This window comes from Amblyomma mixtum, chromosome 5 (genome assembly GCF_055824585.1).
Source record: "Amblyomma mixtum isolate Tamu chromosome 5, ASM5582458v1, whole genome shotgun sequence".
NCBI lineage: Eukaryota > Metazoa > Arthropoda > Arachnida > Ixodida > Ixodidae > Amblyomma > Amblyomma mixtum.
This window is the reverse complement of record NC_143016.1, coordinates 96916980-96941607: the sequence shown is the minus strand read 5'-3', so window position 1 is coordinate 96941607 and position 24628 is coordinate 96916980. Positions and strand designations below refer to the sequence as shown.

General features: G+C 48.0%; 1 protein-coding gene across 3 annotated transcripts in view; it reads left to right on the top strand.

Annotated features, from left to right (window-relative positions):
- Positions 1–24045, top strand: part of LOC149343101 (uncharacterized) — a 76194-nt gene extending 52149 nt beyond the window's left edge. Inside the window, exons 4-7 of one of the 3 annotated variants that reach the window (XM_089545614.1) lie at positions 11175–11274; positions 12118–12188; positions 13548–13673; positions 18917–24045. In XM_089545614.1, coding sequence (XP_089401740.1) covers positions 11175–11274; positions 12118–12188; positions 13548–13654 — 278 coding nt within the window. In that variant the 3' untranslated portion in view covers positions 13655–13673; positions 18917–24045. Of the gene's footprint in view, positions 1–11174; positions 11275–12117; positions 12193–13547; positions 13674–18916 lie in introns of all 3 variants that reach the window. The other 2 variants (XM_089545613.1, XM_089545616.1) reach the window with 2 other exon arrangements.
- The last annotated feature ends 583 nt before the right edge of the window (positions 24046–24628 follow it).

Here is a 24628-nt window from a genome sequence, read left to right as displayed (position 1 = left end):
GGTTATGGCTTGGCGGTAGGCTACTACCGGGGCTCGCGCGAAAAGTACGCCTTCATTCGCACGACGTGGACCACTTCGGGCTTCTGCTGGCGGCGATTAGTAGTGGAAGAGCCGTCGGGAAGAAGTTCGTCGCTCAGCTGACGGACCGCTATGTAGGGACCGAAGTACTGCTTTAGCAGTTTCTCGGAAAGTCCTTGTCGTCGAATCGGAGTCCACACCCTGTAGTCCGGTCCGAAGGTCACTACTCGATGGCGGTGATTGTAACGCCGAGCGTCTCGGCCTTGCTGGTTCCGGATGCGCAGTCGCGCAAGCTGCCGTGCTTTTTCGGCGCGCTGAGTAAATTCCTCGGTACCAACTTCGGGGTCATGGCCGTCATGGGGTAACATGGCCTCTAGCATGGTGGACACTTCGCGGCCATACAACACAGAGAAGGGCGTAATGCGCGTGGTCTCTTGTTGCGCCGTATTGTACGCGAATGTGACGTACGGCAGGATGTCATCCCAAGATTGAGGTTCAACATCCACGTACATAGACAGCATGTCGGCGAGAGTTTTGTTGAGACGTTCGGTCAGTCCATTTGTCTGTGGATGGTAGGCGGTGGATTTACGATGGGTAGTGCCACTCAGCTGCATGATGGATTCCAGCAGCTTGGCCGTAAAAGCTGTGCGTCGGTCCGTGATGACAACTGCAGGGGCGCCGTGCCCGAGGATGATGCGCTCGACGAAAAATTTTGTTGCTTCGGCTGCCGTGCCGCGTTGGAGGGCCTTCGTTTCAGCATAGCACCTGAGGTAATCGGTCGCGAAGATTATCCACCGGTTGCCCGAGGAGGAAGTTGGAAAACGGCCCAAAAAGTCCATGCTAAACTGCTCGAATGGAAGTCGTGGCACTTGGACAGGCTGCAGTAAACCAACTGGCCTTACAGACTGTATTTTCCGTCGCTGGCAATCGGGGCACGTTCGTACGTAGTGGCGTACTGCCGCCGAAAGTTTGGGACAGTAAAAAATTTTCGAATGCGGGCCAGAGTTCGAACATAGCCGAGATGACCGGCGGTGGGCTCATCATGACATGCCTGCAAGATTTCTTCGCGGAGAGTCTCTGACACGACGAGGAGATAATCTTTTCTCGTTGGAGAAAAGTTGATCTTGTACAGCACGTCGTTTAGGAGGCAAAACGAGCAGTGCGCTCTGGCGAAGGGACGGGGTACTTCCGTAGTACGCGCTTTCAGGAAGTCGATGAATGGTGCGAGCGCCGGGTCCTCACGTTGGTGCTGCGAAACAGTGACTGCGTCGACAGTTGCAATAAGAGGGAAGTCTGGCTCTTCGTCTTCGTTCGCAGACTGGATAGGCGAACGAGACAAGCAGTCGGCGTCGTTGTGCTGGCGCCCGGACTTATACACGATGGTCATGTCGAACTCCTGTAGACGTAAACTCCAACGTGCAAGACGTCCAGAGGGATCGCGCAAGTTCGTTAACCAGCAAAGAGAGTGATGGTCGCTCACGACCTGAAAGCGGCGGTCATAAAGATACGGGCGAAATTTCATCACTGACCATACAACAGCGAGGCATTCTTTCTCGGTGGTGGAATAATTGGATTCAGCACGGGACAAAGTCCGGCTAGCGTACGCGATGACTCGCTCAGCGCTGTCCTGCGACTGCACGAGTACAGCGCCGAGGCCTATAGGCTCCCAAAGCATCGCCGGGTGGCGCTGCTGCGCCTGATGTGCAGCGCCATCTATGGGAGAAAAGTAGAAACTGGGGCGCTGCTCGCTGCTCGCGCTGCTTTCACCACGCTTCTTTGCACGCGCGCTTCCTTGCACGTGCGCGCGCCCGCGCTGTCGCGATGTGTCGCCTGCATGAGCCACAATAAGATCGTTCAGACTGACGCGCAGTACTGCAATGCAAACTTAATTAAAGGGGGGAAACTGATTAGTCGCGTCTACTGTGTGGAGCAGACGGTCGACGATGAGGAGGCCCATTTGACTGTAAAATGCGTTTCTCGAGTGAGTATTAACGTCGTACTGTATGACGTGTAACTAGAGGTAAGTCCACGGTATAATTATATGCTCGAAATATGCGAAGTACTATCAGCTGTGAGAAATAAAGCGAGACACTTGTTGATCGTAGTTGTCAGTTGTTGCATGCGATGCGCAGGGCGATCCACTTACGTGCGAGTCGAAAAGACATGCGACCAGGCAACAGTTCGTCAACATTCTACTCCACCTTGGGGGAACCCCCTAAACATTTGACCACCATTGTTCACACTTGCAAGTGCGACCTGCGGGTCGCCTTCTTGCTTGAAACGAAAACTCTCCGGAATAACATTGCTTGCGCGCTTTCGAGAATTTCGTCTGCTTTGACCGCGTCTCCTGCACTCGCGCTCGGTGCGATTCTCAATGCACTACGGTGACCAGGAGGATGTCGTGACGGTATTGATGTGCACCGCAGTCGTATAAGCGTCATGATGACAGCGGCGCGCTTTTTAGGGCCGGCCTGCCGACCTGTTTGCCTGCCGCCGCCGTCAGAAAAATACGCTAATATTGTTTGTTCGCGTTCATACCAAACCCTGGAGTAGAGCAACGTCAAAAATGAATCATTTTTGAGGATCGTTGGCCAATACCGAGCTGCTGGTAGAAGCGATAACTGCGATACAAGCATATTTCTTTTTCCAAAGCCGCTTTGCTGATGCCCAGTGCTGCTCGCCTGTTGTCACCTGGCTCCGCAGTTAAAGGCATCACGGAAATCGGTCACGTCTTTGTTTTATTATGTGACGGTGAACATAGTAAAACGGTGACGCGAGTAGCACCTTTATTACAGCGCTGGCCAGTTCCGAAGTGCCCTCAGCTACAGCATCGGTGCGAAATGATTAGGCTTAGCGACGACTACGGCAGCGAGGGAGCAGCGCAGCTCGTCGCCCGGCGTGGCCGCGGGCGACGTCGTTGCCGAAATCTCTACTGTCCGCGGACGGCGTCATTGCCAAAAGCTCCACTGTCTCGCCGATTAGTTCAGCGGCTTGCGACTCCCAGTCGCAAGGCTGGAAAATCGAGCAGCGAGCGACTTGCCTGCGCGTCGTCTGTCACTTTTTTCGTGCATGGTAGGGACAGACTCACTGGCTCTCCGAAGAGCGCGGCCGCATACTCGCGTGTTCGCGGTAAGAGTGGATCACCGTGTACATACGCTTTGGTTTTTACATTACGGCCTTCGTACTACCTCCTTTTTGCTTCGCTGAGACCGCGTCTGTCAGCGCGAAGATTGCGCCTCGCGCGACTCTCCCGTCGCACGTGCACACAAAGCTAGCAGGGCGTCTGCTACGGCGCCGCCCCGAGTTTCCGCTGCTCGCCGCTGCGGCGCTGGCGTCGCGCTCCCAAACTTGAGCTTGGGTTCCCTATAGGGAACCCAAGCTCAAGGGAACCCAAGCGGCGAGCAGCGGAAACTCGGGGCGCCGCCGGAGCAGACGCCCTGCTAGCTTTGTGTGCACGTGCGACGGGAGAGTCGCGCGAGGCAAAATCTTCGCGCTGACAGACGCGGTTTCGGCGAAGCATAAAGGAGGTAGTACGAAGGCCGTAATGTAAAAACCAAAGCGTATGTACACGGTTATCCACTCTTACCGCGAACACGCGAGTATGCGGCCGCGCTCTTCGGCGAGCTAGTGAGTATGTCCCTACCATGCACGAAAAAAGTGGCAGACGACGCGCAGGCAAGTCGCTCGCTGCTCGATTTTCCAGCCTTGCGACTGCGAGTCGCAAGCCACTGAACTAATCGGCGAGACGGTCGAGCTTTTGGCAATGACGCCGCCCACGGACAGTCGAGCTTTCGGCAACGACATCGCCCGCGGCCACGCCGGGCGACAAACTGCGTTGCTCCCACGCTGCCGTAGTCGTCGCTAAGCCTAACCATTTCGCATCGATGCTGCAGCTGAGGGAAGTTCGGAACTGGCCAGCGCTGTAATAAAGGTGCTACTCGCGTCACCGTTTTACTATGTTCCTCGTCACATAATAAAACAAAGACATGATCGATTTCCGTGATGCCTTTAACAGCGGAGCCAGGTGACAACAGGCGAGCAGCACTGGGCATCAGCAAAGCGGCTTTGGAAAAGAAATATGCTTGTATCGCAGTTATCACTTCTACCAGCAGCTCGGTATTGGCCAACGATCCTCAAAAATGATTCCTTTTTGACGTTGTTCTACTCCAGGGCTTGGTATGAACGCGAACAAACAATATTAGCGTATTTTTCTGACGGCGGCGGCAGGCAAACAGGCCGGCAGGCCGGCCCTGAGAAGCGCGCCACTGCCGCTGTCATCATGACGCTTGTACGACTGCGGTGCACATCAATACCGTCACGACATCCTCCTGGTCGCCGTAGTGCATTGCGAATCGCACCGAGCGCGAGTGCAGGAGACGCGGTCAAAGCAGACGAAATTCTCGAAAGCGCGCAAGCAATGTTATTCCCGAGAGTTTTCGTTTCAAGCGAGAGGGCGACCCGCAGGTCGCACTTGCAAGTGTGAGCAATGGTGGTCAAATGTTTAGGAGAATCCCCCAAGTTGGAGTAGAATGCTGAACTGTTGCCTGGTCGCATGTCCTTTCGACTCGCACGTAAGTGGATCGCCCTGAGCATCGCATGCAACAACTGACAACTACGTTCAACAATTGTCCCGCTTTATTTCGGAGAGCTGATAGTACTTCGCATATTTCGAGCATATAATTATGCAGTGGACTTAATTCTAGTTACATGTCATACAGTACGACGTTATTACTCACTCGAGAAACGCATTTTACAGTCAAATGGGCCTCCTCGTCGTCGATCGTCTGCTCCACACAGTAGACGCGACTAATCAGTTTCCCCTTTTTAATTAAATTTGCATTGCGGAACTGCGCGTCAGTCTGAACGATCTTATTGCAGCTCATGCAGGCGAAACATCGGGACAGCGCGGGCGCGTGCACGTGCGAGAAAGCGCGCGTGCAAAGAAGCGTGGTGAAAGCAGCGCGAGCAGCGAGCAGCGCCCCAGTTTTTACTTTTCTCCCATAGATGGCGCTGCACATCAAGCGCAGCAGCGCCACCCGGCGATGCTTTGGGAGCCTATATTGCTTTCATCCGTGTGGACCAGGGGCATCGAAGTGGGCAAGCACAGGCTTTGTTTGCAAGCGGTGCCGTAATTCATCGAATGCCTTTTGCTATTCGTCTGTCCAGGCGAAGGTGACATCATCTCGGGTGAGACGCGTCAACGGGGCAGCGACTCGTGAAAAGTTTGCAATGAATAGGCGGTTATAGGCACAGGGTACCAAAAAACGCCGGACTGTCTTCTTGTCGGAGGGAGTAGGGAAGTTGGCGACGGCTGCAGTTTCGGCGGGATCGGGCTGAACACCTGGACGGCTGATGACGTGGCCCAAGAACAGGAGCTGTTCATAACCAAAGTGGCACTTTTCAGGTTTTAACGGGAGGCCGACAGATCTTATAGCCAGTAGCACGGTAGAAAGACGTTGGAGGTGTTCCCTTAACTTTGAAGAAAACACAATAACGCCGTCCAGATAGACTAGAAAAGTTTGCCATTTAAGGCCGGATCAGACTGCGTGGGGGCAATATAAACAGTGCAACCTCACACGCATATTTAAAGCAAGAACGCTTCGCTGAAAAAATGCTGCTGATTTAAGTGGGCACAGAAATGTATTTCACTAAGTTATGGCGAACTTGAAGGCTTTTTAACACAAATTGTTGTTCAGCCTCACTCGAGCGAAAATCTGCGTATGTAGGTCGCGTCTGCGCTATTTAGGGGTTATGTGTACTCGCGCCTGAAGCCCAGGTCAGTCACAACTTCACCGAAAGATGCTACACATTCGCGTCACATGACAGGTAATTTGAAATAGGGCTTAAGGTGACTATGTTTTTTAAATTCTTGTTTTGACGGGTAAAAAAGAACACATGTAAGCAATAGGGGTGAGCGCTTGAGCTAGTTAGATCTTGATGCCAAACATCTGGAATAACGCACTGATGCATTACGGCGTTATAGAGAAGGAAACACAATTTCCTTAGACAGCTATGCCATAGCTGCGTGCTATGCTTTCCGGCGGTCTTCTACGCTTTACAGCGCTTAACGATTAAGGCGAAGGTTCCCGACTTACGCGTGCTTGTCGATGACGTAGCAGTCGTGTCCGCGATCACGTGACCAACCCGCGCTCATAGCCCGCACCTCACGACGCTAACTTCGTCTTAATCAAGTGCGGCTTATAATTGCGACAAGGCGGCGCCAAGCCCATTGAAACGCTTCTCAAGAAAACATCCTGAAATTGAATGCCGCTTGAAACAGCCGAAGCAGCGTAGGGCTCTTCGGACCAAGCGATGCGTTCGAGGTAGGAACGACGCGCCGAAGCCGCACGCGTGAGACATGATCCCGAGGCGCAGATTAACGAGGTCTTAACCCTTTGAGGGTCGAATTATTTTGAAGAAAACTTTCCCAGGTGGTCAAATTACTTTATTGCGGATCTTGAATCTACAAAATGTATATAATCGAGAATAAATAGTAAAAAAAATAGGAACAGTACTTTGGTGACAGCATCACTCACAACTGGAAAATGTTCAATAGAATAGAATAGCAACTGTGATAAGCAAACTAAGAGCAGCACCAATAAAGATAGAAATCAACTTTCGCCACCTCTGCAAAACAGTGCCCACAAAGAGAAAACACGTTTCGCGCGACTCCGTTGCGATCCCGCGGCGGAATCGAAACCGCGTAGGCGCGTTGCCACAGAGGGCGAGAATACCTCGCGAGCAACGGTGATAAGCAAGCTAAGAGCAGCGCCATTGAATAAAAATAGAAATCAACTTCGGCAGCCCCTGCAAGATAGTGCTGACAAAAAGAAAACTCAAATTTCGCGCGTCTCCGTTGCGATCACGCGGCGAAACCAAAACTACAAAAGGGGTGTCGCCGCAGTCTGTGCCGCCGCGCTAAAGCTAGACATAAGTTCTGCTTATCTCCGTAAGAAGGCAGCACAAAATTCAAACACTTCTTGTAAGTCCTAAGAGGTGGCAGCACCTCGCGGTGAGCACGCATTGTTCTTTTGGCGCAAAATTTCAAACGGAAGATCGAAACCGTACCCGTACGGCAAAGACCTTGAGGGACAGAAAACCGTCGACGTACATATACGGCAAAAACCTTCAAAGGGTTAAGCTGCTCGTGGAGGAAGACGCCAGGATTCGCAGGAGCGGGCTCGCCAAGCAGAGGCTGCCCCAGTAAAATAAGCCAGGATTCGCAGGTTCGCGCTTCTTCAGCTAGCGCTGGGCTTCCTCATTACTACGACTGTGTAATTTCCATTTAATTTCTTACCTCTTAGTTTTACACTAATGTCATAATATTTTAATCTCGCTTGTCCTCTAGTGTACACCCTTCCTTAAAGGGTGTGAAAGGGTGTGCGTTAGACGACCGCTTACTCCCTTTTTACTCCTTTTCATTTAGAGTGTACAATTCCTTGTTTTTCGCATAGTACTTTTACCTCGTAATGTCTGGAAAAGGAGAGAGAAGTTCGGTGTAACTTTGAAGAAAAGAGCATCTAAAACACTCTTGATCTGACATTCCGGCGTAAAGTGAAAGTGAAAAATTGGCATAGACCAGGCATCTAACGAGCAGAACAGGCTACCCGTCTTCTGTAGAGCCGGAGGGTGAATACGCGTGCAGGAAAAGAAACAAACGCAATCGGCAGAGGAATAGAATTGTAGAATGTAAACTGGCGCGAAAATAAAGTATAGATGAAATAGAACAAGCAGGGCTTACAGATTCAGGCAGAGTGATTGGGTTAGGGTACTCTCAAGGATGAGGAGGCAAGTCGGCGTACCTGGATCAAAACAGCTGCAACAGGAACTCACTGGGGAAGCCTCATAGTCCTGCAGTGAACTGTCTGGTTGGCATTGCTGGCAGTTTCACGGTAGTGTCGATGGCAAGGTCATATTCACCTTGACATTCTGAACTCATGCTCAGACTCAGACTCGGTACTCTAAACCCATGCACGTGCTTTGCTTCCTATAATTCTTGATCACTATGGGTGTTGTTAGAAATTTGCGTCCGATATGGAAGCTTGCGAGTCCACGGAACAGCGATGTACTGTTTACTGGCGCCAGCGAAGAACCTCCCCTAAGGTTTCTAGGTTAGTCTTCAACTAGTTGTTCGGTAATTGGAAGCACAGCGGAAATAATGACTCAAGGCTTCACACTGGTCATAACTTTTAGCGGTGTGTATTAGCATCTTGATGTGTGTGCCCCTGCCTACCTAAGGCCTAGCGTCTGCTGGCTAGCAGACTGGCCGTCTATGCCCAAGTATAGAAAAAGTGAACGCGTTCGCCGGAGGAACTCGAAGGCACACCGTGTTATTATGTCTTTACCACCTCTGTTTTAGGTTTAGAGTAAATCTTGAACGTTCTTTTCAAAGCGCAGTTGTTTTCATAGCGAATAATAATAAGCAAGTAGAGAAAGAATAAAAAATTCGGCAGATGCACTAAAACTGCTTACGTGTGGGAATGCGAAAACATGTCACGGATGCAAGACGTAGTCGTTTGGTTACGGTTTGCGAACTGAGTTTTCATGCGATCACTTTTTGTTTCGAAGTATCGCATCGCCCATACACGCACGCACACACGCGTATGACGCCACCCGGAATGCTGTACGACGAACTGTTGCGTCAGAATTTTGATACCAAAGTCTTGGAAGGTGCGCAATCGAAGGTGCATATGTTGTCAGTTTGAATCTTTTTTGCTAGCGAGCCTCCAAGCTAACTAGCACATGCATGCTATGTGCAACGAGAAATCGCATGACACCACCGGGAACGCTGTACGACTAACGGTTGTGTCACAGTTTTCACACGAAAGCCTGGGAAGGGATACAATTGTAGGTGCATATATGGTCGGTTCGAATCCCTGTCGCAAGCTAGCCTCCAACTTGACTAGCGCATGCAAGCTATATGATACGAAAAATCGTATGACATCACCCGCAACGCCGTACGACAAGCGGTTGCGTTACAACCTAGGTAAGAATCTAACCACATGAATGGCGCCACATGAAGGTTGGCCAACGGCGGGTATATGCAGAGGAACGGCATGCATAGGATTGTCCGAAGTGGCGGTGCTGAGCTTGCTGTGTGTGTGTCATGCGGCCCCTTGACGTCACCATTTTTCATTCCATCGCTGGGATTTTCTGTACCATCTGCGACACACACACACGCACACACGCACGCGCACACGCACACACCACCGGCATTTCTCATCATGGGACTATTTATGCTTTCGCATTAATAATGTGACGCAACTGAGAGATATGATTCACTATGAGCTATATGCATCTTCAAGTGTTTGAAGGAAGTCATTGAATTTGTGCTGCGTCTTAGTAAGAAAACAAACAGCATTCGTAGCACAATGTGTCTTACTCCTGTTTCGCAACGCGTTTGCATGCGAGCCAGATCTTTTTTTTTTTTTGATCCCTGATCAACCCTTTTGCTCACGGGTCCGGGATCGCTTCTCATTTTGCTTGTTCGCATTCTAAGCGCCTTCAGAGCGCTCCGTGTGTCGATTTCGCGGGGGCTTGCGTGTACGAGAAGGTCTTCGCAAATGTGAGGCGAAGTGACTGTTCCGGTTCGGTCTCCCCCGAGACTGTTTTTGTACCAAATCCAAAAAAAAAAAAAGGATGCAAAGACAAAGGAACGAAAATGCCAGGGCGAACGGCTCTCGTGAGAGACGACGTGTTTGCGAATCGCCTCCGAGCATTTTTATGGACCCGGAGATGTTTTTTTCTTGCTCTTAGGACAACGAAATGCTACTCCCAAAGACGTGCCCGGGTTTCCTAAATCAAAAGAGAGGCCGCCACGAGGAAAACAGGGGTGCTTATCCTTTTATGGTTCAGAGACAAACGCGGTGAACTACTTTAACACAATTTGTCAACGTGCCTCCGAGCCTCCAGCCTCACCCACACCTTATTTTTCTAATTCTTGCTGAATTTCCTATCAACGTAAACAAGCGAGAAAGGAAAGAGTCTGGGCAAGCTGGGGATCCGTATTCAAGATGAAAACATATCACGCAAAGTCGGGTCCCAAGCGGCGCATGTAATCGGCCCAGTATTTTAAACGTATTAGGAAAGGCTAATCCTTTGTAGGGCCACCCCCTTTTTTTTAATGCGTTTTCAATATTGGGCCAAATACCTATGCTGCCTGGGGCTTTGTCGTCGCGTTTTCTTTTGTACCCTATGTTTTCTTCTAGTGTAAGGCAAATAAGGCACATTTATTATTTTTTTAATATTCTCACGGTTTACCGCACGGCACTCTGAAAGGGCGCTTTAGATGAAAGCGCTAAAGGCTCTCTCGTCTTGGGTGCCGCAGCAAGAACTCGCAAGATTCACGGTTTTTCACCAGACCCGTTACTGTTTTGCTGGCTGTTCTGACTACACTTATTTTTTGTTAGCTTTAAACTCTGAGCACAACCACATACTAAATGACCGGCATGCACCGTAACCCACTGATGTGGGCAGGACATTTCGTATACACTTTACGCTTGTGTTTGTTCGTTTGTTCTTTCAACGAGCGGGACACGCATTAGGAACTGCGCTCAGCTGTTTTCGAAATGCACACGCCGAGAAGAAACGCAGGTCTCACGAACCTCGCCATCAGTGTCCGCGCATGGCGAAACTCCTACTCGTTCTATTCTGGCTTCCGTTTCTTGTTTCATTATCGCCAACTCCCGCCGCGGTCACCAGGAGATGCGGGTCAGTAGTAAGGTCTGCTGAACTAACACGCTACTCTTAGCCCCGCTGGCTGCCTCTTTCATTCATCTCCATTACGGGCATTCACATGCGCGACCGCATATTCACACGCATTCAGCGCTATTTTTGTGTTTCCGCCGCTTCTTCGGGCAGCGGCGGCATCCAGCCGGGCCGTATACACATCTCGAGGCGTGACGCAACCAGGCCTCGCAAGCCGCTCTTTCGTCACACCCCTAGCGGCGAGGGAGGATTTCAGGGCCTGCCAGCGAGGTATTTTCTAACATATTGGAATGGAAGCCCCGTGTCGGGCAGGACGCCCTAATATTTCAGGCCTCCAGCTGTTGCGCTGGCCGGCCGGCCGTAAACACAAGCGCTATGTATTAGGCCGGTGATGAAAGACGCCCTCGGATTGCTTCGCTCGCTGATGCTCGGCGTGTGGCCTTTCGCAGAGCCGGTGGGGCAGGGAGGAGTAGCGGTGCTGGACAAGCTGGTCCTCTGGAGGCCCCCGCCTAAAGACTACCACCTCGAAGAACTGCGCTCCATTGACAGGTAAGAGCGTCGAAGAGAAGGCTGATGCAATAAAAGCCGACGTCCTTCATGTCCAAGTTGAGAGCGTGAAATCTCCTAATCAGCTGGGTAGGGATTGTGAGAAAAAACGCTAGGTGTGGGAGCCTATTTTTGGAGAAGGAAGAATTAGAGTTATAAATGCGTCTTGAAAACAAAATTCAGCGCACACGGATGAAGGACACAGGACTCGCCATTCTTTCGCAGCAGTTATAAATGCGAATGTTTTAGGCACAGAGACAGACAGAGAGGAGGGGAGAGGAGGGAGACGAAAGTGCAGGGAAGTTAACCGGAGGAAGGCTCCGGTTTGCTACCCTGCAGTGAGGAAAAGAGGGAGTGTAATGGGGAAAGAGAAAAGAAAAATGAGTTAAAATCAAAGGCTATCAAGTACGGTCGTACTACAGTCAGATGGATGCCTGTAATAAGGAAGACCTAGCCGCAGTAAAGACCGAACACGGGATTGCCGCCCACGAAATACGACACTATAGAGGACTGTCCAGCAAAAGTGCTATTGCCTCAACAAAACTCAGTCAAACCGACGGAGTTAGCCATATCTAACCAACCAGCCCACACCGCTACCACTACGAGACCTTGTATATAAATATAACTTTCACTTGAAACGTAACGCTAAGCCTTCTCCTCATGAAGCGCAATGCTTTTTAAAGTTGACACACTCATGAATCTAAATGTAAAACAATTGTACTAATACGGCGCAGAGAAAGTTTTCGATTTCTTGTACTCACCGCTTCATAAGATAAGAACGTGGGGTAATTTCATTATTAATCTTAGCGTTTCTTTTTTGCATCTGTCTCATTCTACCTCACGCAGAGATGCGGAGAACGTCCGGACGGTGCTCGCCGAGATGCAGGAGTTCATGCCTCACGAAAGCAACTGTCAGTGCACGTAAACCTTCCACAAGCCTCTTGCATGCTCTCATTGGCGAAACCACTGCGCGATTTTTTATGGCGAAATCCAATCTGCGATCGGTTGCACGTTTTCTTACTCCGCGAAGCAATACTCTTTTTTCATATAGCAGTTTGGATTCAGGTCCTGGGCTCCAATTGTTGATTAGGAGCATCTCGTTTCGCGAAAGTTCGCTCCATTCTGCCCCCCCCCCCCCCCCCCCCCCACACACACACACACACACACAGCTCTGAGCCTCGTCTTATGCCTCAATTGTGGATGTTTATTTCCCGATAACGCAAAAAAATTTTTCGTTTTTTTGCGGATTCAAAGAGATGATCCAGATCGGTAATTGGAATTCGCCTTTTTTAGCTGAAGGCGCTCTCTATAGTGGAATACAACTCAAGAATAAAGTGGCAGATGCCCTTCGAAGAGTCCCTACAGCCAATGCCGTCCACCAGTTGTTATGACGTCGTGGTTAATCCTTTAGCTTGAAATCCTAACTGCTTGGCCTTAATGAAATAGGATTAATTACGTCGTGATGACAATCGGCCAACACGTAAGACTCTCTGAAGGTCTTGTTGGTAAATAATCTTTTGGAAATGTTGTGAGCTAAATTGATATTCACAAGAAAAAGTAAAAAAAAAGTGTAAGAAGTATCTCCTTCTTACTGTCAATGCCAGTTTAGCACACACAATTTCTGAAAGCCTTCTTTGAGAGGCATTCGCCTCTTCGTTCTTGAGTTGTATCCGACTATGGTTGACGTTAGGGTGGATCTAATAGCTATATATTTAATACGAAAATACTCTAGTGTTGTTCCTTCTTGTATCCTCAAAGATGCTTCGGCAATTTGCCTGCACGCGAAGGAGAATTTGAATGTGCTGTGATATATCTTAATGCACTAGCACAGCCACGTCCGAACCAAAGCAATTCATGATACGTTCGCACAAATAACACGGGTCAGCATGAAAGACGCAGACGGGACTAGCGCTTACTAACAAACAAAAATTTGATTAAATGAGTCAGATCTAGCACGGGTTCGCTTCTTTCTCGTTGTCCCATGTTATCTGCGCTGCCGTATGCAGTGTCAACATGTGCCAGCTTGCTCAGCTTTCCGTATTGGTTAAATGTCCGTGTACTGCCGGTCAATTTGACTTCTGCTATTTCAAACATGCATTAGTGAAAATTTGTAGATTCAAAATGGGCTCGCTCAACCAGCGCCTTCTGCGTGACTGGAGGCGCACAACTTTGCGTTTAACTAAATCACAGAGCTCGCTGGCTGACCCTTAGAGCCTGCCCGAATGGCGTCCAGCATGCCTGCCTTAGCCCTAACTGGATGACTCCGCGTTGCGCAGGCAAGAACCTGATCGAGGAAGGCCTGTTCAAGTGGCGCCGGAAGGGAGGCCTCTACGGGCAGCTGGGACACCACCTCTGCTGCCTCTGCCGCTCGCACATCAGCTAGCCCCGCTGAGCTGCGCGAGGCACGAACGATTTTTTTTGCTTTAATTTTTATGCTGTCCTTGCCTGTCGAAAAACACGACAAAGATTTTTTCTCTCATCACAACAGTTTCGTGTAGCATTCTGGAACCTCGCTTTGTTGCACTAACAACAGAAATTCTTGTAGTACAACACAACTTTCTGTTGTATTTCTCTGTCGCTTGTCGTAACGACAAAACCAGCTTTGTCGTTACAACAGGCGACCTCGTAACACTGCAGAAAGTCTGTCGGTACAACAGGACAACAAAATTTTTTATGATGTTTCGCGACTGGCTCTGTCGTATTTTTCGACTAGGTTCGGAAACTCGTTTCAGTGTAGTGCCACTTCTCTGTTCGCCGTTTGCTGCAACTACGCTCTCCTGCGCTGGTGCTCCTCGGCTCAAAGGGAGCATGTACTACCAGCGTCAGCTGAAACGGGAACAAGGCAGTTGAAACGGGAACACCAAAAGGAAATCTTAGCTTAAGAAGACCAAATACCAGCACAGCTGATTTTTATTTTAGGTCATGAAGACCGGTCTTTGGAAGCGTAATAGTCACCGCCTGTATTTCTTCCCCCAGATTATAATATTTTCGTGGTTTGGTGGTCCTGTTTGACCCTGATGGTACAGGTACAAGCACAAGCAACTTAAAAGCGAACGCTTGGTTCGTACTCAATATCCAAACTCGTCTTTACCATTGCATCAATTTTGACAGAGCCGCAGGGGGATAATTCATTGAACGGGAAACTGCATAGAGAAAGGCAAAAAGTATGCTTCTCACTCGAATCGGGGATGTAATTTTCGATTTCGTGCAAATAATCTGTTCTGTTCCCCTCCATATTCCTCGTACCTTTACAGGGACCATAAAACGAGGCACCGTATTATCATGCTACCGATAACCACGCCCTATGTACGCATAGCAATCATACTCTCTGTCTCTTTTCTTTTTCTGAATAGTTTTCCTTTGAACGAACGATATGTGGAAGAGTTCATCAAGTTCGAGTTAGATGCATAAGTATTATAGCTCTGGGTCCTGGGTGCAAAATAAGGGTTTAGCTTTCACAGTGCCTGTGCCTGTATTTTGAACTGGAAAGGAACACGAAACGTGCGACTGGCATTGAAGCGAAGACACCAATAAACTTTTCAGTGGTTTTGAATGGATAAAGCTGTACGATGCTGTGTTAGTCTGGGGACTTACACAAGGTACAGCGAGGTGTTGTTGTTGTTGTTGTCTTAGTGGCATGGCACATACCCACCACAGGGGATAGGCCAGAAAAGGAGGAGAGCCAAAAAAAAAGGTAAATTGGAGCCAAGCTAATGATTTAACTTTGATTGCCAAGCTAATGATTTAAGCGAGGTTTTGAACAGTAGCGTCGTGCTTTTCTTCATAATTAGGCCAGGCAACTTATGTTTGGAAGAAGAAAATATAGCAAATTTATGCAATGAGCACAGGAGGTCGGTCGTAAGGAGAAGAAAAGTTCTGAATCTGATGTTATGCTGTGCTCAAGGTAACGAGATACAAGGATGAGGAAATAAGCCTGTAGCGGCGCCGTTAGCAGTGCTGTTATCGGCAATTGCGCAGCCGACGAAGAGGTTGTAGCCTGGAGCCCGAGCTCGAACCTTTGCTCAGTTAAGAACTATTCGGCATTTGGCCGAGCCACCAGCGTCGATCGTCCACTCCACCGGCTCAACAGCCGCGACTACCGGGCCTCCTTCAATAAATTTGGACGACTTTCCACAGCCCTTCTCCTGGTTTGATCGAGGGAGGAAATGGGGTCATAATCGTGCCCTCTTGCGCTATGCATAAGAGAACAAGAGCGCAGTTATCGCAATGAGCTGCTTGTCTAAGAAGAGAGCAGATATAGTTGAAGTTAAATGGAGCGCAGCTGTAAAGGGAAGCTATGCATCTTTTACGAAATTCTTCGCTTGTTTGAAATGTACACCACCGTAGGGAGGAGTAGGCAAACTTTATTGAACAAAAAGTAGCTTCTTGAGCTTACGTGTGGGGACCTTATTCCAGGGTTCCGCAGGATTGAACTGCCCTGCGCACCTGTTGGATGAAGGCCCGTTGGTCTTCCAGCCTGTCGCTGGGCAGCAGCGCCTCCAAAAGGACAAAAGACGTGTTTGGCGTCTGCAGATTGTTTGGTGGGGGTTTTTCAATACACGTTGGAGCCGTTTGTTTTTTAATGGCGCGCACCTCCACACCTGATTGTGTTATACGACTTTAATGTTCGTTGTGCGCAAGTGCACGTGCCAGCACGTGCTGGCAGGCTGAGATGCCTCTCTCAGATGCGATAGGAAAGCAGGCGAAAACAAACCTCGTTGCTGCACAAGTGGTACGCTGGGCTTGAGATAAAAAAAAAGGGAAACCGGTCAAGACCCCGCACTTGTAACCGACTGCCGGGTCTTGACGTTGAAGCGTCACTATGGCGTCTTGACGCTAAAGCCTTAGCTTCGCTTCGACGGCCGCATACCTCAATCTTAACGTCGTATCCTATTTGCGAGTCAATTCCCCGGCCGCAGCCGGTCAAGACCCGCAAAGAGGATTTGGCGTGAAGACTCTACGGTACAAGAAATGTGTCAATAATAACCAGCACGTGTTTCTGCAGCTAGCTGATCTTAAGGCCAATGTACCAACTTACACACTTCGGCACCAAGAATTCCGGCATGTTCCAAGTTCTAGAACTCAATTTGGATGCCAGATGTTGTGTTCCACTATGCCACGACTTCTAAATACCTTTTGTACCAGCAACGTACAATTGGAATAATGCAGCTTGCGTTCCATCAAAACCAGGTTCCTCTCATAACTTGTCAATGTAAATGAAGTTTAATTTATTGGGGTTTAACGTCCCTTAGCCTCAGTCGCTTTGGGACGTTAAACCCCAATAAACTAAACTAAACTAAACTAAATGAATGGTGGAAGAGTGATCTGTGCCATGTGTATATTTTTGTTTTCTTAATAGTATTTAATCTACAAACTAACAGAGTATGCATTTATATGTGATTACTTTGTGTGCTGTTTCGCTGTATGCCATGTACAGGGGGGCGCCGGTGCATTCAAGCGAAATTTTTTTCGCTTTTTGCCGGTGCCTACCCACATCTTTTTGGTGTAAATAAAAAAAAAGAATGAATGAATGAATGAATGAAAAGCTAAGGCTTTAGCGTCAAGACGCCATACTGAGTGCCACACAAGATAAAACAAGAATGCATCGGCGGCGGGCGAAAGCCGGAAGAGCCACAAAGACATTTCATCAGCAATCCCGGGGCTTCGATTACGCACTTTCCGCATGTGATCGTCTGTTTCGAGTTACACTGCCGTAACCGAAGCGTCAAATATTGGAATGCCAATATTCTAGAAAAACGAATTAAAGTACTGAGCCCATTATATTGAAAGCAAACGTTTCTGTAACGTATCATAAGCGACTTCCACGCGCCTGCGATTTCGAACCACAAACAGCACTCTCAGTTAGCGCCATTGAAAAACGAAATGCGAGCAGCATCAACCGGCCGAAGAAGCGATAAGAAGGGAGTAGCGACATGGCGTGGAAGTTGGAAAGAGCGGAACGAAAAGCGAACGGCACCGCGATTTGCAACGAGCGGCAGTTTCCTTCCAACGACAGTCATCACCCACAAACTTAAAAAGCGAAGACATCAAAGCGCTAAGCCGATCGTTTCCAGGCTTTCTCGAGTCATTGAGCCGTCTTTACGGCCATCATTTCTATTCGCGCGGGGCAGAACGCAAGCGAATAGAAAAACGAAACCATAAAAGCTGCGATCCACCCACGCTTGCGCAGAGACGACTGATAAGAAAACTCGCGTAGAGGAAAAAAAAAAGCGGTTTAATCCAGTCGCGCCGAAAGCCCCGGGCGATTTAATCCATGGTGATGCATCCGCGCAACCATCGTTTAACGCCTGAACACGTTTTCTCGAGCGTTTTACGCCAAAATAATATTCTTGGGAAACATCGTCCGTCACGGTTCTTTCACAACCTTCGAAGCGGCCAAGTATGAAGTGCACTTTTATAAGTTATTAGATCGGCCAACGCAACATAATGCGCAGCTAGAGATGGGGGCACTGTTCCCATAAAGGATTTATAGCCAGATTCTCAGCAATGCATGAGCCATTTTCTGTTGCGGATATATGTTTTTTGTTTGTTTTACGTCGGCTAGAGGCGAGACGTTCCTGGAAGTTAAACTATGGATCAGGAATTTCGCAGTTTATAGTGTGTGAACAAAAAAGCAAGTAAGAAGAAAATGATAGTACTCAAGCTGTAAGAAACGACTTGGGGTGGATAGGCCGTCAAGGCATGTGGTGAAAGTTAGAGGTGAGCGAAGCAGTTTAGAAACTGCCGCTCACGTCAACTCGGTTGAGGCTCGGGTTTTTACGCACATATAATATAAGGTGTGGTGTTTTGCGCCTATGTTGGTCTGGTTCGTGTGTGGTGCTAGCCGGTTTTAAACATTCGGTCAAGCGCTTTTACGCCGTCGTCATGTCTTCTCAGGCTGGTAAAAACAAAAAAAAGTATTCGTTTTTGTCCTTGTCTTGTCTTTGATTTCAGTCCCTGTACGTGATTCTTCCCGAGTTCATGTATTTCTTCCTCTTGCTTCTTTTGCTATCACTTCCGTCAATTTCTCAACATTTTTTAACATGGAATGAGAGGAACCAAGGGAAAAAAAGCTCGTACATAGGCTGAAACGTAAGAGAAAATTTTACCACGATAACTTCAGTAACTAGTTGTTTTGTTACCTCCCTTGGAGTAGACGTTCGGCTGAAAGGCATCTGTTATCTGCCAAGTTTAAACGTTGACTTAGCCCAGTGCGGGCATGTGTCAATTTGTAGCCTTTGCCTCGAACAATTTCTCTTCGTGATCTTTCTATTTTTCGTCCGAACTCGGCACGTGTGTCGATGTAGGCACCTGCAACTGAATAAGGAGTACACTCTTACGGTTGCTTCTTTTCTTTTTAAATAAGGACGAACCTTTCAAGTACGGCAGTGTTTACACGGGAAGGGGGTAGTCATTCGTTTCATTTCTTCTGAGTTCTCGCTGAAACAGTCTAACAACTAATCCCTGAACAGTCCGTTTACGCTAATAGCTGAAATTTCTAGTTTCACGAGAGCGCGGTTCAGTCATGTAATTGTCGCTTCTTCGGGATGAAGGGGGACGAAAAGTTCGAAAGTGTTTTCCGTGTCGTAATTTCGGTAGCAAACCCACACTGAATACCCTTCTTGTCTCATTCTATTTTTCCCAGGCGGCTCGGGTAAGAAGAGGTGGCGTCTAGGCATCGGAGCCCAGTGTTTTTGAACGTGGCCTCATCGCCAGTCGTCCGTGGCTTGAAAGAAGCGAGGTCGGTGGACGTCCACGACGTGGGAAGAGAATACAAGGAGATGAAAAGAAGTCGTCCTGCTCTGACGGCAACCACACGTCGCGGGACGCGTGCTACTCCCTGTGGCTTTCATTGTGTACACACAGCGACTGTTCTTCACTGTCGCGTTTATGTTGAACGGCTGGCCTGAAATGGCGGAGGTTTATTTCAATACTTGCGGTGGAGGCAGTCCTACATTCTTAGCGGAGAGGGTTAAAAAGGAAGTGAGCTGTCCTCTAACGCTCTTCCTTTTGAAAAAGTGAGTGCGCTAGAGTGTAGCTTACTCAGTTTTTACTTCAAAAAATTAGGGGGCACTTTGGCTCTCTAAAGTGCTGCAAGGTGAAAGCCTTTCCTGGCGCAATGTTTGGCATTGACGCTTTACGCCCCCTTTCGAAGCGGATGACAACTATTTTATTAGTTGTCGGGTGCTCCAAAAGAAGGCGTCAGGCATCCGTGGGTGACCTCATTACTTCGAATCCGCGCACTCTGACGTCATAACAATTTCGACCAACCGAAAAGCGTGACACCTCTGCTGAGAACCTTGCGTCGACAACGATGAGGCATTAAAGGCTTTCGCCTTAATATAGGCGTATTCGTGCTTAGAGTGTAGGGCTCTTTCAGCAGGCACCGCTGCATAGCAGAACACAGCAGAGAGTTTCTAGCAAGATGAGTGGCTTTAAATTAAATATTTTTTTCTGAATAGTCTGATCTTGGGTGCCGATATTCGAAGATTCAGGCGAAGTGGCGTACCTGAGCGCTAACTTCGTGTATCCTTGGGCGTAAAGACGAAAACTTTTGTTGCGTAAATTTGATTAAAAGGAACCATGGTCAGATGACAACGCCGTAAGAAAGCATGAAGGATACAGCGTCTAATAAAGCTGTTGAGGCGTTTCAGGGGACGAGCTGGGATGTGAGGATTTCACCACGAAGCTTTTATTTTCACTTTTATTCATGGCCCTTTTGAACTACACCTGACTGTTGATCGGCAGACTTTTGTAACGTAACCCACAGGTGAACTTTGTTATAGTCTTGGTAAACGAGGGAATTTCGGGGAGTGAAGGCTTGGGCTAGTTGGTTGTCTGCGATGCACGAAAAAACAGAACGTGAAGAGACAAGCGATGTATCGATGTTCTGTTCTTCTTTCTTTTGACATTGTATCCCTTTGCGTTGTTTTTTTTTCGTTAACCGTGGCCAGTCTCTATGTCTCGCTCACATGCGAAGTGCCTCCGGGTGTCTTGAAGTTACACTTTGCGAATTATCTATGAGCTGCTCACGAAACGTCAGACCAAAACTATCCGGATTAAGCTGCCAGGGTTTCTGCACTGTGTCGTGTTAGACCGCACCAAAACTTCGTGCACGGTTAATGACATGCACTGGCAGAACTCGAAGTAACGGGAACGTCTTCGGCACAGGTTTTTACGTGGCATGATATCCACAACTTCTCCGCCAGTGTAAAAAAGAAGGCGGGTTATAACTTATGATTCACTAGCATTTTCGCGCAGTTGTTACGCGACAGAAGTGATTCCGTGTCCTATCCTTATGAGCACTTCGTGAATGGCAACAGGGTGTTTAATGAGCACTGTTATTTGGGAAAAGGCAAATGGTATTCACTATTACTCGTAGTGTAGGCCGGATAGTGTAGTGGGGTTGTGAGACCGGCAGTTACTCGCGAATATATCCGCAAATCGCATAAACAATATTCAGCGAATGGCGGAAGCTTTGCGCGGTTCGTACGAATAGCCCAGTGATACCTTTTCATTCGCGCTAGAGAGCTGACACACGTTGCTTAGTTTTTTACTGAATTTATGTTGCTTCAGACATGTTAGATGGTATGGCACTTATGTTGGGTCTAGCTGATGTTTGACTGCATGGTGAAAACACAAGCATAATCCAGGTCAGTCAAAATATTTTTTGCGTTATAAGTTCATGGTTTCGCTAAAGTAAAAAAACAAAAAATTCACTTTTTGAAATGGGGTGAGGAAATGTAAGCGCATAATTTCTTCTTTTGTCAGTTTGCTGTGAACTTGAAACATTACTTTTGATTGGATCATTTCGTTCCTCTTACTCGTTTGTCATCAGCTTAAAAAACGAATTTTCGCTCCGAGCTCCTGAGAGATCAAATAAAACTCGAGAGATTTGTAATAAATATTTATCACCAAACAACATAGTCGGAAGGAAAACTGCCAGGATGTTTGGTGGTGAAGACTCCTTAACTTATTTTTATTCCATAGACCGGACCCTACAGCACGCTCTATACAATCTAATCTTTAATGTTTTTTCATGGAATGCAGAGCAAGGTTTTAGCACTTCCGCTGTTCTTGGTAGACTTTGGACATGTATAAGATATCTTTTTTTTTTTTTTTTGCCCGCAACTATTTTCGTGAACGGCACTATGCTGATTGAGCACGCAGACCTAGGCCGTCGACCATATAAGTTTCGCGAGGCAAAATCTTGAACGCCTTTTTCTCAAATTACGCCCACTGGCCAGCGCCATCTATAGAGTATAAACTTTACAAGTTTGGCGACTGCCACGTGTACAGGGGGCGGTCTTGCCATCTCCGACGCATGCTTGTCGACGTTGCAGGGACTTCTCAAAGCCCGCCCGCCAAGTCCAATACTTCTTTCTACTAAGATACTCTTGTCACTTACTCCAGCGAACTGAAACGCACCACTACGCAAGAATGCGCAGACCACAGTTTCTAAAGCACCCAATGGAGAATCGAGAGCACATTCCACAGAGAGCTCCCACTACAGCTCCCTTTCTCTTTTTTTACGGGCGTTCCTTTGAGCGAGTGTTTGGAGCATGCGCCGACTTGCCGTACTACGTACTAAAACCCGATCAATGAGCGCAAGCGCTCTTGTTCCTGGAGTTTGCACTGCGCACGCACATCCTCGCCTGTTGAGCACGAACGCTTTACTCTAAAGCACCGGACGCCCCGACCATAGCTGCGAGAAAGCTGAAAGCGCGGCGGCGCACGGTACGCAGCGACACCACTATAATGACCACACGTTTTTTCACTTCACTTTAATATGCGTGGCTACCGCAGTGTCCAGGAGCCTCGCGCAATCATTCGCTTAGCGCACATTTCACACACGTAATCATGAATGTGTATCTCACACGAGCATAGCGCACTCTCCACTTAATACGCTACGCGCACTCATATAGGAGTTCTGGCCGCGGCCCGGAGCGAACACCCGGCAGAAGGGGTAGAAAGAGAGCTTAGAGCGTTTGTACACCGTAGACTATATCGTAGTCTGGCATTGCAAGCACCATACGTAGTGATTCTTAGCACCTCTCGGTATCGACGTGTTTTTTCTATCGACTTCAGAACTTATGAATATCTAGTAACGAGGGGGCGGGCGTCGGCGAGTGATGACGAGAATGAGGTTAAAATATTGGAGCTGTTCAACGCGTGCATTCGGCCGTCAAACTCATTTTGACTGACACCTTGCGGCAAAATGAGCCCTGGAAGTTCCTTTCGCTCGTCCCACTGTGCGATAGTGCGTTTAGTTTGTTTGCATGTAATCGTATATAGTTCTCAGCAGTGTCTAAAATTGCGATGGGGCGGGTTTTTGAGTCCATATACGTCGTTATGTGGGACTTTACACAGGTTGCTAAGGCTGTCGGCGAAGACAACACTTAGAAGTAAACAGATATAGATAATAATTTAGGCAGCTTGCTTTTTTTCTGAGCTTATGTCTCGAGCCGATGTGGATGAAATAGAGGAAGCAGGAAATAGGGAGGCAGAGGGGTTAGCCAGTCTACCCAGGCCCTGTTCGGTAGCCTGCACGTGGTAAACTGGAATAACGGATTTAACGCAGGAAATTCTGTGTGTGTAAATGTAAAATGGGCGTCATGAAGAGAGCCCAAAGAGAGCGCAAAACCCCAGCTAGACCACCATAAAAGGGACTGGTTCGTTTTTAATAAATACATGCGTCTGTCCTGGTTCCGCAAAAACAAATACGAAAATTTGATTAGCGGTGTCCAGTATTTGGCTTGGAATTCACGGCTCCCCTCTGCAAACTTAAAGTGCTCCTCGAAATGTCTCGCGGTAAAATTACGCTTCCATTGGCTGCTGTAAGAATTTATCTTCTCTGTTTGCACTTCTAATTCTTGCTTTCGGTTTGCTGAGTGGGGACTGGTGTGCTTCGTAATTGTTATTGATTCAAAGCATCAGCAGGATTTGATAGCGCAATCTTTTTATTTTTTAATTTAGGTGGTAGCTTTCTACGAGAGAATGGAATAAATTCGTCTTTGCCGGGTAATTATTTTTCTTTTTTTTTTCCTTTAGTCTGACTGCTTGAGCAGAAGCGTTGTTCACCTACGCCATAGCTGGACAAGCTAGTGAAGAAGTTACTTAAAAAGCGAAAGAGTGAACGACTGCGGAACAGTCGTTACTAAACAGCAACAGATAGATGAGCAAAAGGAAAAGGCGGATATGCGGCAACCGCTTTTGTTTGTTATTAGACGATCTGCTCTCAGTGTTCTCGACAAATACACGGCGCCACCCTGAATAGTACTTGGTGCTTAGTGAAATCGTGCCTGTGATACAATACAGATCTCTATACCAAACTGTGCGGTGATCGAAGGTTTCGCGGCTTAGGTTTACGCCGGGGGCTAATACCATTGTTTGAGCGCTCTGACCGGCCTTCACATTGTCGGACGGTAAGGCCGTGGACGGAGGGCAGAGTTCGTGTTCATCACTGCGCACTGTTCTTTCATGTTGTTTAGCGCACGCTGTTTCACGGGTGCCGAACGAGTGTGCAGTAAAACAAAACGAAAACGAGTGAAAGAAAGCGAAATCAGCTGACTACGATGGGTGCTTTCTACGGAGGATATCCCGCTCCGCAGGCCAGTTCAGAAGGAGCTGGGTTCACCCATTCCCATTTCTTTCCTTCCGAAAAAAAAAAAAAGCTTATACATTATACCTATATCGATATATATTATATATACACATGCTATATATTATATCTCACGATACATCTAATAAAGAGATCTTGGGGTTTCCTGTTCACTTTGTCGTCTGCTCATTTCTTGTGTGCTTGAGGATTAGTGCCTTGCAGCGGCAGCGAAGTTTTTGTGCCTCTACGTGAGTTGTGTGAAGTCCTTGCAAACATTTGTACATAGCGACAACATTCTCAGATTAAATGCTCAAACTATTTCTTTTACTGCTTAACATTTTTAAACGCTTCAATGAATTATTGGCTTGCTATACATGCAGCAATGCTTTGCTTAGTAGGTGATGCTGCTTAGATTCTCATCTCGAAGGCAAACTGGCACTTATTCGCTCTGTACATCGCTCGGAGTGCCATTTTATCGCTTGAGGCATTTTATCGCCTGAGAGCGGTTTTGCTATCTTCCTTCAATACAGAGCTAAAAAGAAACTGGCTGCGTAATAAAACCATCAGCCGTAGTTTGACGACGGCGTTGCTTAGAGGGACGCTGCGGAGAAGTTCACCTAATTTTTATTCTCAGAAAAAAAAACTTACTGCTTGGCGTCTTGTGGCTCTGTTGATAGTTTTTCGACAACAAAAGATGCATTTAATGCGAGAAAATTGTCGCCCGATTGAGACTCGTAGCGTTGATGACTAAAAGAC